At 41.1% G+C, this 18210-nt stretch overlaps 1 protein-coding gene across 5 annotated transcripts in view; it reads right to left on the reverse strand.

The window, feature by feature from the left end:
• LOC128535479 (gephyrin-like) overlaps positions 1-18210 on the reverse strand; it is a 36567-nt gene that overhangs the window by 12624 nt on the left and 5733 nt on the right. For 3 of the 5 annotated variants that reach the window (XM_053509398.1, XM_053509396.1, XM_053509395.1), the window contains exons 4-14: positions 17954-18046; positions 14976-15070; positions 14834-14900; positions 13079-13351; positions 12647-12757; positions 10083-10214; positions 8464-8506; positions 7135-7272; positions 2316-2408; positions 2180-2235; positions 1939-2058 (exon numbers count right to left, since the gene is read on the reverse strand). In XM_053509398.1, the coding sequence (XP_053365373.1) occupies positions 1939-2058; positions 2180-2235; positions 2316-2408; positions 7135-7272; positions 8464-8506; positions 10083-10214; positions 12647-12757; positions 13079-13351; positions 14834-14900; positions 14976-15070; positions 17954-18046 (1221 nt within the window). The remainder of the gene's footprint in view (positions 1-1938; positions 2059-2179; positions 2236-2315; positions 2409-7134; positions 7273-8463; positions 8507-10082; positions 10215-12646; positions 12758-13078; positions 13352-14833; positions 14901-14975; positions 15071-17953; positions 18047-18210) is intronic. The other 2 variants (XM_053509399.1, XM_053509397.1) reach the window with 1 other exon arrangement.

Raw genomic sequence — 18210 nt, forward strand, 5'->3', positions numbered from 1 at the left:
TTTCTTCAGTTTAAGTTTGCGGCAAAGATTAATTCATCATCTTCTACAGAGCACAGGGTCTCCTCACAACACAATATATTGTTTTAAACATGTTTATGTTCTTTATATTCTTGTAAGATGGCAATTAAGATTCTTGATTTCATAAGTCTGAAGATGGTCTTTTTGGGGTCGCAGTCTGTACTTTGTGCCAGCTTATTTTTTTCTGTTTATGTATATTGCCATTTCGGTTTGATCAATGGTAAAATTAATAAGCTGCCATATGAATCCGTTTCTCCAGACATATTTAAAACCAAGAATAAAAAGCTGATGAGTAAAATCTAAATCTAAGTGAAAATGCGTTTTAAAAGGTTAAACAAGGACGACAATCTGAAACAATGTATAAAAGCATGAAAAACAGTTTCTCTCTGTAAACAAAAGGAGCATTCTTGTGTAATTTCTGGATTTAAAATAGAGATAAAATTTCACAGAGACAATTCCATGTACAATCTTCCATTGGAGGTCAGTAGACTTCCTGGTGGTTTATACAGTCCTCTCCACTCTGGTTTAATATCATTATTAAAACCCAGTTCAGTGTGCCATGGGGTGTCCACCCTCCCATTTAGTTCTTTCCTGTTTAGGACCTTCACACAAGCTTTGTACAGAACCTTACCAGACACTGTCTCAAAGTTCATCTCGTCCTCACCCTTGTGCTCCAGGAGGGGGCCGTCGTGTCCCTCTAGGTCTGGAGTTATAATCAGCTGTAAAAAGGGTTCCTCTTCTGTAGAGTTGGTCTCATTTCTTGTATTTTCTATTAGCTGAACTCGTTTCTCCAGCGATGCAGGAGTTGGTTGGCGACCCATTGAGACGGCAGTCCCATATGTGCTGCCAAGTCCTCTGCCTGAGACAGGTCTGTTCCAGTGATGTTTACCAGCTGCCGGAGTGTCCCGATCCCTGCAGAAACCAGAGTCTTAGATAGTCCTGGGTGGTTTCACTAGAGTTGTTTAGACGCCCTCTACAGACTAGGGGCTCCTCCAGCAGCCAGTGTAAAGTTCTGTTTCCTCTGTTTTGTTTTTTAAAAAAGTTAAAATTTTAAAAAGTCTATAATAAAAAACTGGTCATCCAGTAGTGTCTAGTGCTGTGGAGTCCATCAAAAACAGAGTTCTGTCCAGTCCGAGTCCTCCCACCGTGTGTAGGAGTGTGAAGGCAGCCGCTCTCCATCCTTCATCACTAGCTCCGGTGAGCTCCGGTGAGGAGTCTCTGGATGAACTGAAGGTGTCCCTGTCCTCCTTCATCTTTAGGCAGGTGAAGAAGGCTTTGTGGTATCCGGTGCAGTTTGTCCCAGAAGAAGTCTACCAGTCGGGCCTGTATGCTTGCTAGCAGGTTTGGTGGTGGGTCCATACATGCCAGTTTGTGCCACAGGTACGATGCTGGTGGTTGTTGATGACCAGCACTCGTCTTCTGTAAGACATTTATTGTACTGTCTTTGTTTTTTGTTTAAGTTTCTCCATACTGTATGTCACTTAAGTCCTGGGCCTCCATCATCTCCCACGTGCGTTTACGGGGGCCATGTCAGGTTCTTTATGGTTTCTGTCCAGATTGTCGGTTGTGCAGTTAAAATCTCCACCCAGAATTAAAATATTAGCAGAGTTACAGTCATTAATGACGTTGTTTAATTTGTCTAAAAACATCATCCTCTCTACCGCCTTGGTGGGAGTGTACACACAAATAAACACACACACACACTTACACAAAAAAAATAAATAAATAAAAAAAATATATATATATAAAGCCAAAAGATGTTTTAAATGGTGAAAGAAAAATTGTACAAAAAAGAAATTGGCAAGACACCAAGCGCTCTCATGCGCTCTACACACCACACTCGCTTCCCTGCTGCACCGCGCATGCGCAGAGAGAGAGAGAGAGAGAGAGAGAGAGAGACAGAAAGAGAGAGAGACTCACGTCTTCAGACTCTCGCAGTAACTCCGTGTCCTCCACCTGCACTACAGCATCAGCTCCACAGGGAATAGGAGCACCAGTCGTCACCCTCATCACCTGGCCTGGCATGACTGTGTGAGTAGGCTACACACACACACACACACACACACACACACACAGAGTGATCGTGACACATGTCTCTCTACAACAGATGTCTACAATAGTAAGTGTGTGTGTGTAAACAAGCAATTTCCAGTTTGTTCACCTGCTCTCCGGCCTGCGACTCCCCGATGAGGAAGCGATCTCCAGGACCATCAGCAGCTTCCAAACAAACAAAATCAGTTTCAGAATGTTAAAATACAAAAAAAAAAAAAAGGTGATTTGAGACTATAAGCCCTCACCTCGAACAGCGTAGCCATCTTTGATTGAGGCAGGAAATGGAGGCAAATTGTCTTTAGCATAGACGTCCTGAGCTAACACTCGTCCCATTCCATCTGCAGAAAAACGTCAGAATGTCGGCTGATTAACACACACGTGTGAAGAAACTGTAGAGCAGTGAAGTGGAGAAGCAGCGGTCAGAGAGGTCTCTGGAACGTGATAATGGATCTTTTTTCTATTAGAGATAATCACAATTAATTCTATTTAATCAAATAATTTGTAAGTAATTATGAAGTAATGTTCAGAAGGCGAGCTTAGAGAGATCTTTACGTTCAGAATATACAGTGGGGTAAAAAAGTATTTATTCAGCCACCAATTGTGCAAGTTCTCCCAGTTAAAAAGATGAGAGAGGCCTGTAATTTTCATCATACGTATACCTCAACTATGAGAGACAAAATAAGTAAAAAAAAATCCAGAAAATCACATTGTAGGATTTTTAATCAATTAATTGGTAAATTATGGTGGAAAATAAGTATTTGGTCAATAACAAAATTTCATCTCAATACTTTGTTATATCCCCTTTGTTGGCAATGACGGAGGTCAAACATTTTCTGTAAGTCTTCACAAGGTCTTCCCACCCTGTTGCTGGTATTCTGGCCCGTTCCTCCATGCAGATCTCCTCTAGAGCAGTGATGTTTTGGGGCTGTCGCTGGGCAACACGGACTCTCAACTCCCTCCAAAGATTTTCTATGGGGTTGAGATCTGGAGACTGGCTAGGCCACTCCAGGACCTTAAAATGCTTCTTACGAAGCCACTCCTTCGTTGCCCGGGCGGTGTGTTTGGGATCATTGTCATGCTGAAAGACCCAGACATGTTTTATCTTCAAGGGTGTTTCTGATGGAAGGAAGTTTTCACAAATCTTACGATACATGGCTCCATTCATTCTTTCATTTACACGAATCAGTCGTCCTGGTCCCTTTGCAGAAAAACAGCCCCAAAGCATGATGTTTCCACCCCCATGCTTCACAGTAGGTATAGTGTTCTTTGGATGCAACTCAAGTACTTTCTCTTTCTATATTAAGTTCTATTTTGGTTTCCTCTGTCCATATGACATTCTCCCAATCCTCTTCTGGATCATACAAATGCTCTCTAGCAAACTTCAGACAGCCTGGACATGTACTGGCTTAAGCAGGGGGACACGTCTGGCACTGTAGGATTTGAGTCCCTGGCGGTGCAGTGTGTTACTGATGGTAGCCTTTGTTACTTTGGTCCCAGCCAAAGGTCATTCACTAGGTCCCCCCGTGTGGTTCTGGGATTTTTGCTTACAGTTCTTGTGATCTTTTTGACTCCACAGGTTAAGATCTTGCGTGGAGCCCCAGATTGAGGAAGATTATCAGTGGTCTTGTATGTCTTCCATTTTCTAATAATTGCTCCCACAGTTGATTTCTTCACACCAAGCTGCTTACCTACTGCAGATTCAGTCCTCCCAGCCTGGTGCAGGTCTACAGTTTTGTTTCTGGTGTCCTTTGACGGCTCTTTGGTCTCGGCCATAGTGGAGTTTGGACTGTGACTGTTTGAGGTTGTGGACAGGCGTCTTTTATACTGATAACGAGTTCAAACAGATGCCATTAATACTGGTAATGAGTGGAGGACAGAGGAGCCTCCTAAAGAAGAAGTTACAGGTCTTTGTAGATGACCAAATATTATTTTACTGAGAAATTTACCAATTAATTCTTTAAAAAGTCCTACAATGTAATTTTTTGGATTTTTTTTTCTTGTTTTGTCTCTCATCGTTGAGGTATACTTATGATGAAAGCGAGTGTTTCACAAGACGAGCAATATTTTTTAATTAATTTTAACTTGAAATACGAGCAGGATTGTGGGTAATAGTCTCTCATGCTTGGGTCTCAATGCTCGTGTGTATATAGTACAGTCAACATCTGTGCGTGCGTGTACTGTTTACTATAACACTTTTACCATGTGTGTGCAATTTTCTATAGAAATAAATTAGTTTGTGTTTGCATGTTTGTATACTAGAGCTGCACGATTAATCGAAAAAACAATCCTGATCTTGATTCACACACACATGCGATCTGATTTCTGAGTGACGGTGATTCACCTGCGTGTGTTTCCCTGCATTTAGATCAGCTGCAGTCACGCGTTCACGTATTTACTTTACAATCTTGGATTTCAGTCGGGGTCACTGGCTTCACTCAGTGCAACACCAAACACCATTAAATCACCAATCAGGCCAGACATTAGCACATAATTTAGCTACACAACTCACTCACTCCTCTCTCTTCCTCATCTATGGCGTTCCGCTGTCACTCACATGAGCTAATCATGCTAACCAGTGATCAGGAGTTGGGGTAGTGCGCTGGTATTTTCATGACAAAAACTTTGTTCACTTAAACACTCGCTTACTCAATCAAACTCACACTGGCGTCGAGCTCAAACTGTATCTCCTGCACGTGATCGATATCACACACTCCGCTCGCTGAATTCCAGCTTTTTTTTCCTTTTTATTCTGGCGACGTGTTTCTGATCAACTCCCTTTAATGCTTTATGTGTCACTCAATGTGTGTGTGTGTCAAACACCTGTGGGGTTTCACTTGCAGTGAGACGTGACATGAGGCACCATGAGAAACAGCGAGTGACAGCGAGTGACCGCCTGAGGTTTCGTGAGGACGGGCAAAAAAATGCAGAATTTAATTTTTTGTGCGGAAGGAATAGAAACATAATCACTACGGTAAAACTCACGATAAATCGTGATAAACCGTCTTACAGCCACCGCGCGAAACCGTGTATGTGGGACGGGGGTGTTACATTTTCTCCAGTTGTTTTGTTTATTATGGTATAAGTTGATTCTGCATCTGTGTTCTCTTTGTCAGCATATGGTAAACGTCTCTCTCTCTCTCTCACACACACACACGCTAAAAACTAAAACACACACTACTGTGTGATCAGAGACAGGCAGGTGCAGTTCTAATTGGGCTCTAATTTAAAGTATTAGATCATTTAAGCTGCAGGTGTTTTTAAAAACAGAGATTTTCCTGTGGTTTTGTCCTTTCGTTCACATGTAAACACAGTTTTGTTTATTAAAAACCAAGCTTTTGGAAAACTCCATTTTCAGTGGTGGTGTGTGTACACGGGGGAAACAGAGATTTTGGTGCGTTGTTATGTCACCTTGTGTGCCGATGATGTCATCGTCTTTGTGCTCATCTCTTTATGTCACTTGACGTCGGTTTTGTTTATGAGAATATTTTGTGCAATATCATATAATAAACTAGTGACAGTGTTACTGTTAATTACTGGACTTTATACATGCGTGTACACACACCCACACACACACACACACACACACACAGTTACTCACACGTTACCTTAATGAACAGAGGAGCCTGAATATAATAGGAACGATATTTTTAAAAAGTAGTTCATGTGGACAGAATTATTTAAAAAACGAAGTAGAAAAATCTCTGTTTTAAAAAATCCCTGGCTACGTGTGGATATAAGAAGAGAATGAAAGCTGCAGAAGAGTTTACTGGACGTGTGTTAGGACTGAGCAATAAACACTTTGAAAACAATAATACAATGGCTTTTAATTTTAATATAAGAGAGTTTCAAGTCCTGTGCAGACAAAACCTTTTTTTTTTTGGAAAAAAAAGAACAAACAGAGAGAATCGTCTGAGAATCGTGATCTTAATTCCCATGGAGAAAAATCTCAAAATCTGTGTCAGAGTCTCAATCTGTAAAGTGGTGTGTGTGAATATTTTTGGGGTTGTGGAATGAATCGTCAGAGTTTCTATTACTTCTTATGGGGCAAATTCACTTTAATATATGAGTGTTTTGATATATGAGCACGCCTTAGAACCAATTCAAAGCAATCCACGGTTCCACTGTACACAAGTATTTATCAAGTGAGACTAGACTTTTGGTGTATCACTTTCAAAGACACCAATGTAGACGTTCCTAATTCATCTCTTTCCATTAATGACTCTGTCCACTTGGACGTTAGAAATACTTCTAAATATTCTTCAAAACCTCTGAGTTTTATGTGAAGGAAATATTTACTTGTACATGTAATATGTTTTGTATAGTTTTAGTGGATGTGTGTGTTTTGGATTTTATGTGAAACTTAATGTGCTGCCATTTTGACTCCCTGGTAGAAGAGATTTGGATCTCAACAGGATTTTTATTCCTGGTAAAATGAAGGATTCTTATTATGATTCTTCTTCTTATTATTATTATTATTATTATTATTAATATCTGTGTCTATTGTTAATTCTCTGGAACTGATATTACTAACTGCACATCTTCACACTTTGACCCATACATGATGATCAGGTGACCCGCGTAGCAGTTTTAGTCGAGAACAGATCAGAGGTGGCGCGGTGCCAGTGCTGCCAGTCGTGCCGTAGCCACGCAGCGTCTCATCCAGGTGTTGCCCCACAATACTACTTCTCACAGCAATCATAAAGTCAGAATCATGTTCAGTACTAAAGGCATTAATACTTTAATTCACATGAGGATCTCCAGGTGAGGAATTCGCATTTTGGCTCATTTTCTTGGGTTTATTACTCTAACTTGTAATGAACATCATCACGCGTTTCCTTTTAGATGTTTAGGTAGATGTTCTGTTAAACAGAAAGCTGTCAGTTTGTGGTGAATAGAATCACCGAGAATCTAAACTGAAAGCATTGATCAGATTTTAAAGTCTGTGAAACATCAAACTTTCCTTCTCTTAACTTTTTCTTCCGTTTCTCTCTTAATTCTCACCAGACCTTTGGATTAAAAACATCACAAACAGTCTGTATCTTCGACCCGATGTGTGAACTTCACCTCTATAGTTGATGATCTCAGTCCCGAGAACAGGAGTCATCTCCAGCACAGTGATGAAGGCCTTGTCCATGGAGGTCAGGGGGAACGGGGACATGCGGTGTCTTCTCGCCACCTTTGTGATGTCCACTGCACTATGACCTAAAGAGAGGGACACACATGTTGAGACACACACACACACACACACAAATAAAACAGTAGTTTATAATTGATTGTACAGATTAAAAAATCATTTAAAAAGACTTCTGTTGATGTTTAAACACCAAAGCAAGTTAATGCTGCGCTGCATTTGGCTCTCAGTCAGAGAGACGTACAAAACTAGTCTTCAGCAGTAAAGACATCTTTACACCGGCTCACTGAGACACAGACCAACAGTACGGTTTAAATAATTATAAATTATTCTGCCCAAGAGAAAGAGCGGAATCAAAGTTGATTGCTGGTTCGATCCCCAGGTGATGCTGTAACCTCTCGCAGCCGGAGGTCTAGAGAGAGCTGATTGGCCGAGCTCTCTCAGAGGGGCGGGATGAGAGGTACTCAGTGCTCCCACATTAATCACGGCCCTACAGCTAATCAGAGGCGTCTGTGAGCTCACGCACGCGGAAAGAGAGGATATCGCTGTCCTCCGAGTGAGCAGTTAGAAAAGATGCGGGTGGAGGAAGGAAACACGTGATAGTCTACGGCCCTCTCGACTGAGTGGTAGTAGTAGCCTTAATGTGGAGCCCCCTAGTGACGGGGAGGAATTGGACACAACTAAATTAGGGAGAAAAAAAAAGAGGTCAGACACTGTCATGACATTAACGTCATGTAGGTGTTGTGGTGGAGAGAGATGATGTAGCACACGCAGACATGCAGGATCCCCTGAAGTGCATCACAGATTCTAACAGTTAATGATCAGTTTAAATGTTGGACAACAGAGGAGTTCAGTCTGTTCTCAACCACTTTCACATTATAGATTCAATAAAGTCACTCTTCACCAACCTCTCTCTCTCTTTACACACACACACACACACACACACACACACACCCTACTGTCTGTCATTTTATGGTGCAAAACAGGAACCTGAAAGAGACTCATTTCACACATTTAAATACAGAACTGGTTTTGTGCTGCTGAAGGAGTTTTTCCAAAAATATCAACTATTTTAAAGATAGTTAAAGTTTAAAGAAATTTGGTTTGTTGGCTGATAGTTAATGTGTGAATATCTGTAACATCAGCAAACAAGAAAATATAATTGTGTCATCTCTAATTATAGACATACAACCATACGCTATACGATTACTCACAGCACAGCAACTTAATACTGCACACACACACAGAGTCTGTTCACTCACTCGCTCTTAGGAGGTTCTCTTTGCTGCCACACCGCGACTGCACCTACAAGCAGGAAGAGAGAGATGGATGGAGAGAGAGTGAGAGGGAGAGAGAGGGAGAGAAAGAGAGAGAAAGGGAGAAGGAGAGAGAGAGAGAGAGGACAGAGGGGACAGCGGGTGGATCAGAAACCTTCTGAAGAACAGGTGCCTTCAATCATCATCATCACTGGTTAGGAAGACGTGAGAGTGATCACCTGAACACACATGAACTCTACAGTCCTAGCAGCAGTATCATCATCATCATCATCATCACTGAATCTGACAACTATTATTAAAAACTAAAACTAGAGGTTATGGGTTACATACAAAGAACACTGGAGAGACATGTACAGTGAAACTCAAATATTCCACACTCATATGTTGTTGTTGTTGGTCTTTCGGCTGCTCCTGACAAGGGGTCGCCACAGCGGAATACCCAGTCCGCAATACAACTTGGCACAGGTTTTACGCCGGATGCCCTTCCTGACGGACCCTCCCATTTTATCCAGGCTTGGGACCGGCACTGCATCCAGTGGCTGGGGTTTGGGCGCTGGCTGGGAATCGAACCCCGGCCTTCCGCATGGCAGAAACACCTACCACTGAGCCACCAACCAAATCCCATAACTCAAAATATAATAGAATATTTAGTTTCATAAATTATTATTCATAGAGTATAAATATTGTGTATCTCTGGTTGTTTCTGTTCAGAACACACATGGGGACGACTGCTGACCCGACCAGAAGACGATCACTGACTTCCTCCACTAGGGGGCTGAGGAGAAGAAGGACTGGACTCTTCCTCACTGGTCCAAAGTCCTCTTTTCAGATGGAAACGTTACATTTCACTTGGAGATGAAGAAGTTTGTAAGAAGAGACGAGAGGGTCAGAATCCCAGCCACCTGAAGTCCAGTGTGAAGTTTCCACAGGAGAAGACTTTGGTTTATCAGCGTCTCCCAGGAGATTTAGAGCACTCCATGCTCCTTCTCACAAACTTTATCTAGAGGCTGATTTACTACCCCAGTATCATCTGCCCACGGGCCAAAACCACCACTAACTGGTTTTTACTGGTCGTGATGTCACTGTACCTGACTGGAACCAGGAACGATCATGTTAGAACTGGTAGTGAACATCATCTATCTGGCTAACTATTAAAAACCTAAGCACAGCAAGGACTCTGCTATGTTTATTTATTTACATGAACAAGGTTTGCCAGTCTGGGAAATAAAGTAGGAGGTGGCTGATCACGAATGATTTCATTAGTCAGCACCTTTTACCTGATTAGCATTATTACTTCTTATAACGTTTAAGGAGAAAAAAAAAAAAAGACAAAAACACAATCCAAATCTCAAAAATAACTAATTGATGAGCGAAGATTCAGTAAACTACAAAAACAAAACACATGATAAGACTCGGGCGAACCCTAACCCTAACCCAATCAAACCTGGCAACACAACACCGCTGCCAGCACTTATTAAATGCTTTTCATGCTTTTTCCCCAAAATCCCCCTGATGTCTGGCGCTTCTGCAGCTGGAATGGTACACGGCACCAATGAGTAGCGGTGGGAGGGGAGACAAGGACAGGAGGAAAAAAAGCATCTTACTTTGGGGGTGGGGCAGGAGGCAGTGGACAGGCGGGACTGCTGCGCTCGGGGAGACTCCGAGGGCGTGGTACTGAGGGACGCTGTGTCCCGGGGCAACACCTGAACACCCCGAGATATAATGCCATCTGGAATCTAAGATAAAAAATTAAAAACATATTAAATAAAAGTTAAAAACATATAGAATATATTCAGACACATGGGAGAAGAACCAGAGCGTTATGATAAAGTTGGTCTGGTTGCTTTTCCCTTCTTCTCCAACATACAATACACACCTGCAGATCTTTATAAAACCTTTAACAACAATTATTTTGCACCGGTTGACTGAAGGAAACCAAAGTCTTAGTCTTTAGATTTAGAAAGTCAATTAGCCCACACACAACTGACCATCATCACCAAACATGATCAAACTATCAAGAGAGGCGTTCCTCAGGACTCAGACTGTTCCTCAGGTCATTAAAGTTTATGGCTGCAAAGCTGAATGGAGAAGATGTTTAATAATTCGGAAAACCTCGGGTGTTCATCTCGTCTAGGCATTTTCTTCTAGTCTAAGACTTTTGGCATAAGAATTCTGCAGGAAAATATGCCTCAGAACCGAGTGGAACCGAACACCAACTGAGTACGAGATTCAGCAGGATATCAGCTCTGTGGAAATGAGGTATGAAGACACATGGACTGCAGGACTGGTTCGAGCTGTACCACTTCTGCTGGACAGGACAACGAGGAACGCACTGGGCACACTGGGCATCAATTTATAAGACTTTCTTTGCTTCTTAAAGAAAAGCTACTAATTATTGTAAGGTTTGATGAGCCAAATTAAAGTATTGATTGACATTTCAAATATGTATTTTAGGGCAACATGCACTGTAAATATAATTAATACATTATTAATAAGTACTTGTAACTGCCAATTGTGTTTAAAGAAACAAACAAAGACACATTAGATACTGAATGCTTTCATCTCTTAATAATAATAATAATAATAAGAGGAATTATTATTATTACTCACTGATGTCACAGGTATCTTATAGCTTATATCCCAGGCTAGAGTCAAAGGGCAGGGTCAGCCAGGATACATCGCCCCCTGGAGCAAAAAGGGTTAAGAGCCTTGCTTAAGGGCTCAACAGTGGAAGCCTGGCGGTGCTGGGACTCGAACCCCCGACCTTTCGATCAGTAACCCAGTAACTTGCAGCCTTAACCGACTGAACCCCCACTGGCCCCTAGAAACCTAGTAAGCGTCTAATCAACTATTAATCGAAGGCCACATTCACATCATCAGCGTGAAGTGGCTTAAATCCAATCTTTTCCTCCAATGTGACAGAGATCTGACTTGTAGGACTGTCTGACTCACTGCTCGCCGTCCTCCAGAGCAAACAGAGCTAACATCCATCTACATTCAGGCATGTGGCAGACTCTCTTATCCTGTAAGTCGTCGCTTATAGATGGCTAGTCACTCCACCGTACGGACATACAACATGTAAAAATAACCATTTAAAAATATTTTTTTAATTAAATAAAAGTGACCAAAATGTTCAGATGTGAACCGAAGCCACAAGATGTCATTATCACTTAAAACAGACATGATTTGAACAATGCAAAGAGAGGCTCACATCACACAAAAACATGTAAATATATCTTAGACTGAATAAAAATAGGCCGAGCTCTGAGAATGATGAGGGCTCTGATGAAGTGATGATGATGTTCGTTTTTATATTATACAAAAACCAGTGGAACTGGTGAGTGAGGTATTGGGGCTGACTTTCAGCACTCGGAGCGATCATGTAAAGATTAGGGAATAGGGGCTCCACAACTACTTATAGGTGTTCACTCAGGTGTTTGGTCTAAAGAGCAGCATTAAGGTTTAGAGCTCACTACGAGAGCCGATCGTGAAGTTTGTATTGTCGTTTTTAAAAAAAAAACAGAAAACATTTGCCGAAAATACGTCTGAGGAAATGAGTGCGTTGAACATTTCTTCTTGTTTAAATAAAGCCGCGGTACAGTTCTGCACGAGGACGCTGGAGGGTCAAAAAATATATTTGGTTGAAAAAATGTAAGTTCTGCATGGCGACGCGTCAGTCTGTTCAGCTCACGAAACAGTGAAACTTACGGGCGACTTGGGTACGAAATTCTGCCTTAGAATGTTTTTGGAGAAAGAAAACTGACTCGTTAGAGAACCGGAAGCTTCCTGAGATATTACAGTAAAGTATCCAGTGCTGCAGGAGGTAAAGACATTGGGAGAAGACCAAAGGCATTCCAGCAGCTACGTGCATCCCTTCATTCGATAAACCGTGTGTGATAACTTCTGGTTAGTCCCCCATGAGTAACAGGGAAGAGATGACAAACATTTGAAAATCAAGGAAAATATATATAGTTTTTGCTTTACGTAATTTAATTTAGGAAGTGTATGTTTTATCTATAATATGATGCTTCTGATCCTATGAACAAATGCTGATGTAATTCTTTTAGCTTAGTTTTCCAGTAAGTTCACACTTTTGTTACTTCAGTGGAAAAAAAAGTAAAATAGAAAAACAAAAATGCCAGTGGCCGTATGAAGATGTGAAGCCTACCTTGTGTTCACAGGAGCAGGTGAAATGAGAGGGGGGGGTCGTAGGAGGGATGAAAGTCAACAGCTCGCCCCCTTTGGCCATGACAACAGCATGGGTGGGATGGAACACACTCTGACGATGAACATCGCATGGGTCAATAGACACACAATCATAAGTACAGCACGGATCAACAGCAACACACGGGGGGGGACTGGGGGGGAGGTTAACACTTTGCTCAGCCTGATGGAATCAACCTAATTACAGAAACATCTTGTATGTACGCAACACTCACAGCTAAACAAAGGACAACAACTATATCATAATATACTATCCTAGTCCCGACAGACCGACCTCCCAGGACTAGTTAGTAATGATCCTAGGCTGTAGTATTGTGCTCAGCACTACACATCACACACATCACACACACACACACACACACACACACACACACACCTTTGCAGCAATGGCTGCTGCTGTAATATGCGAGGACCCGCTATCCTCGGTTGAGGCAACTCCACTGTCCTTCTTCTCCTCCTCGTCTTCCTCGCACTGAATGCCCTTGTCCTCAGTCTGCCTATGGGGGCTGGTGACGGGGGGAGGGGAGAGGGGCGGTGGGGGTGAGGGCAGGTCCTCCAGCGCATTGTGAACCTCCTTAACTTTTACTACAGCATCACGCAGAAGGTCGATGGCGTGGGGCAGGGCAGGCAAGATGAACTGGAAGCACTCCTAGAGGGGGGAAGGAGGGAGAGGGAGGGGCAGGACACTGAACACTTATAATTCACTTTCACTTATTCATTTATTTATTTACCAAAACACCAGCAGTACATTTATATAACTGGCTTTATTTAAGGGTAGTGCATTAAAATCACCATCTTAGTGCTCTCCAATGCTCTCACACTGGGCCTTAATGTTCTCCAACGAGGCCCACAGCCTTTCACTTCGTGATCAGGCAGTGGATCAGACAGTCCCAGGGCTTAAGTCTAGGCTGAAAACCTGTGCTTAGGTGAGCTTTCTGTTAATAAACCTTTCTCTTGGGTAAGGTACAGTTGAGTAGTAAATTGAGTCGTATGAATCCTCTCATCCTCTTGTTCACTTAGATTTGTTCATGAGGTAGCTTCAGTCGCTCAGGTCTAGGCTCAGGTCTAGGCTCAGGTCTAGGCTCAGGCTTTCAGGCGTGTTTCTAAAGGTGGTGAATAAAATCTTGGCCTTTTTGTTTTTTTTGAGCAGTGTATAAAAAGCAGAAAAAGCATCAGAGAAGCAATTAATAATAAAAAAAGAGTTAAATTAATTGTAGCAGCATTTGTAGCTTATAATAAATATATAATAAATATGATTAACATTTCAATATGTTTTACAGGGATAGAAATGAGTTCTTGGAGGCCACTGATAAAACTGGTTAAGGTTCTGTTTGTCTGCAGTCAGAAGGACAGAGCAGTGATCAGCTTTACCGAAGGCAGTTCTTGGAGTCATAGCTGCAGTGGATCAGTGATCCAGGTCCAGTCTAAAGCAGGATTCTCCAAATCATTCAAAGACTCATACAAAATGTCCAACGCACAACCTTTTGCACAACCTTTTTCCAGATGTGATTCACTGGTCAAATGACCGAACTGAACTCATGAGAAAAAAAAAAACATCTGGCCGAAGGTAACTAATGTGTAGCGACTACATCCGCAAGATAAATTCACCAAATCACAAACCGCTGCCTCTGCGCTCACCATCACTTCATTTATACCTTTTTTTCTGATATTTAATAAAGTTCAGTTATGTTTTGTTTGTCCACTACTTTGTCTAAGAAAGCAGAAGAGCACAGAAATCCAGATGTTTCCCTGTGAAAAGTAGATTTTGGCTTGTGTGTCTAAAAGAATCTTTAAAATGTTGTATGACTCTATACCCAGTCACACACACTCTCACACACACACACACACTCTCACTCACACTCTCACACACACTCTCACACACACACTCTCACACACACACTCTCACACACACACACTCTCACACACACACACTCTCACACACACACACTCTCACACACACTCTCACTCACACACACACTCTCACACACACACACACTCTCACACACACACACACTCTCACACACACACACACTCTCACACACACACACACTCTCACACACACACACACTCTCACACACACACACACTCTCACACACACACACACACACACACACAGACACAGCTGCTGTACCTGTGAGCCTTTCTTGCTGCCTGGTAGATTAATGATGAGGGTTTTGCCTCTGATGCCGCAGACAGGTCTAAAGGGGGCAGGCATGTGATTAATACTTAAACTCCTTACAATCCTGTGTGTCTGTTTATGTGCACACGTTCACCTGGACAACATGCCAAGAGGTGTGACATTTAACGAGCCCATGAGCATGGCAAGGGCCATTCCTGGAGCTTCACGCTCAATCACTTCCCTCGTGGCCTGGAGAAAAGTGAGAGAGAGAGAACACACACAACTTCAAAAACGTGATAATAAAAAGGAAAACAAACAGTTGTGTTATGCTGAGGGAAGAATTTGCTTGCATGTTTTAGGTCAGTGCAAAGTAACAAAACACTGGTCTGGGAAATATATTCTGTGCTGCACTTCTACTGTAGTTCCAGGGATGAACACACACGTGGATATTACTTTGAGTCACAACATGTACAGATCTTTGCATTCCTGGGCCCGTATTAACTAAGAAAATGAAATGAAACTCGTAGGAATCTTTAATTTTATTTAGGACTGAAAATATCCCTAGCTCAGAGAAGAACATAAAAGTTTTTTAGGAACGTTCCTACTCTTACTTTCAGCAAATTTTGGGAATGTGGATTCTAGCTCTTACTCCTAAAAGTAGGACCAAATTGACTTTATTTTTGAAAATTTTTGGCCAATTAGGAGTGATCTCCTACTCTGAGATGCTTAGTGAACACGGGCCCTAATATTTACAGCTAAATGTGTTAAAAAGCAGATATTTAGGTGAGTAAAACCTATTAGACCTGATAAATTTTAATTTAATTTTAGACTATAACACTGCACACTATATATATTCACTGCAGACAAACACATTTCTTAGACATTAAGATCTTGTTCTTTGTTTATATAACTGAATTCGTTCTTAATCTAAACCAGAAGGTTATAGTTTGCCATTTGTGCCATTTAAGTCCTGCGTGGCTCAAAGAATCATACACAAAATATTTGATATTAGTTTGTAATATGTTTTACTCCTTGTGGAAAAGAATCTTAGATTTTTTTAAACGTTGAAAAAAAAAACATTTTAAAACTACAAAAATGGAGATATCTCATTTTGGAGCAAAACTATAAAATTTTTCAGAGCATATTGTTCTGTTTTTGATGCGCATAGTTCTTTACATACCCGGTTACTGAACTACTGAAATATGACCAATGTGTCGTATTTTAGTGAATATTTTCTCAATTCCAGTTTGTGGTCTGTTCCTCCTAATCCTTCATTAAAAAAATATATATACAGTATATATAAAAATATATATTGTGGTCTTGAGGTTTTTTTTTTTTTTGTTTTGTTACATTTATCTCACAATCTACAACAATAAATTAATCCATTCAACACTTGGAGTTTCAATAAACCTGTTACTCTAATTTCAACCCAGTCATTTTATTACTTATTAAAATAATCTTAACCTAATTTCTGAACTCACAGGGGTGTAAAATATTGTCTTAAAAATAAATACAGTGGAACCTTGGATTGCGAGTAATGCGATTTGCGAGTGTTCCGCAAGACTAGCAAAGATTTTTAATAAATTTGGATTTGGAAAACAAACAAGTCTTGGTTTACGAGTACTGAGTATCATGTATCACGCATGCGCTTCTTGTTTTGACACCGAGTGAGTGAGTTTCCCTATTGTGTGATCACAACTGAGCCAACGGTTTTTCTCTCTCTTGCGCTGCGAAATTGTGGGTAATTGTCTCCCCTGCTAGGTCTTAGTGCGCGTCTCTTACTGGTATAATCAACATCTGTGCACGTGTGTACTGTTTACTATAACACTGTGACCATGTGCGTGTATTTAAAACATATTTTATTTTGTGTCTGTATGCGTGTGCGTACAGCGTGCGTGTAAAGTAAAAGCAAGTCTCATTAGAGAGGTTAAAGATTCATTTTTTGGTGCACACACACCCCTCTTACTTTCGCCTTCACAGACACACCACAGACGCACACACACTCTTTCTCTCTGCTCTACACTTAAACTCCGTCCTGTGGCGATTCTTTTCAAAGGTAAAGTGCAGGTTAATTTGTTTTATTTTTACTTTACAGCAGTGATCCCATTAGTGTGTTGCTCATTCGAGTGTCACTAGAGAGATTTCTTGTTTATTTTTTCGATAAAACTGTGTTTCCATTGTGTACACACGTGTGTAAAAAGAGTGCAGGAAGGGTAACTGTGTAGGATGAGAAGGGGGAGAGGGGCTCCTTACTTTAGCTTCTCACACACACACACACACACACACACACACACACACACAGACACACACAGACACACACACATATACACAGCGCCTGCGCGCACAAATGGAAACACTTATCTGTCTGGATTTATTATTTTTTGTTTGTTTGTTTGTTTGTTTTAAGGTAAAGTGCAGGTTAATTTGTTTTATTTTTACTTAATATTTTGTGTGAATTATTTTTATGTATTTTTTGGGGGGGCTGTGGAACAAATAATTTGAGTTTCAATGATTTCTTATGGGAAATACGAGCTTTGGAATACGAGCCCTCTTCGAATTATGCTCGTAATCCAAGGTTCCACTGTACTAAAGTTTGTTAAAAAAAGAAGAGAAAAACGATGACATTGGTGATTACAGAAAAGATGGCCAAGGTAAATTTTTTAAAAGTTTATTTAAGCCTTATTTGTTAGTTAATGAGACTTCAGGTAATATAAAGGATTTATTTGGTTTTTCTTCAACATATATCAGAAAATGAAAAATTATAAAGCAAATTTTCAAAAAATGTTGATTCCCTAATCGTCCCCTAATTCTGGAATTACTCAAATATGGTTGTATCGTAACATCACTGTTTCTCAGCTACAATATTCAGTGTTCATAAAACATAATTTCCCTATTAGCCACAGCGACTCTACCGACTCGAACTACACAAGCAGGACTTTTACACAGAGACCCAATGAGACCTGAACACATGAACACTTCCTCAAACATTATTATAACATAAGAACATTTTAGCTGATGGTCTAGAGGCATCAACTGCCAAATTTCACTAACATTCACAAACTGATAAGTTTCTGGAGGCTGGACAGATACAGATACGAGTCGCGTTCACAAGATATATAGTGACCCGTCTACCTCAGGAGTGACATCACGAGGAGCAAAGCCAGTTCCACCGGTGGTCAAGACGAGGTTCAGCTCTTTTTCATCACACCAGTCCACCAGAGTCTCCTACGCACACACAGACACACACACACCATTAACAGAAGTAAATATATGAATCCCACGTAAGTAAAATGTAATTGTAGTGTTTTCAGCTTTTAATCCTGTAGGAAAAGCACAGAGTAGCTCAGGTTTTTGTGTGTGTGTGTGTGTGTGTGTGTAGGAAAACATTC

The sequence above is a fragment of the Clarias gariepinus genome, chromosome 13 (genome assembly GCF_024256425.1).
Source record: "Clarias gariepinus isolate MV-2021 ecotype Netherlands chromosome 13, CGAR_prim_01v2, whole genome shotgun sequence".
Taxonomy (NCBI): Eukaryota; Metazoa; Chordata; class Actinopteri; order Siluriformes; family Clariidae; genus Clarias; species Clarias gariepinus.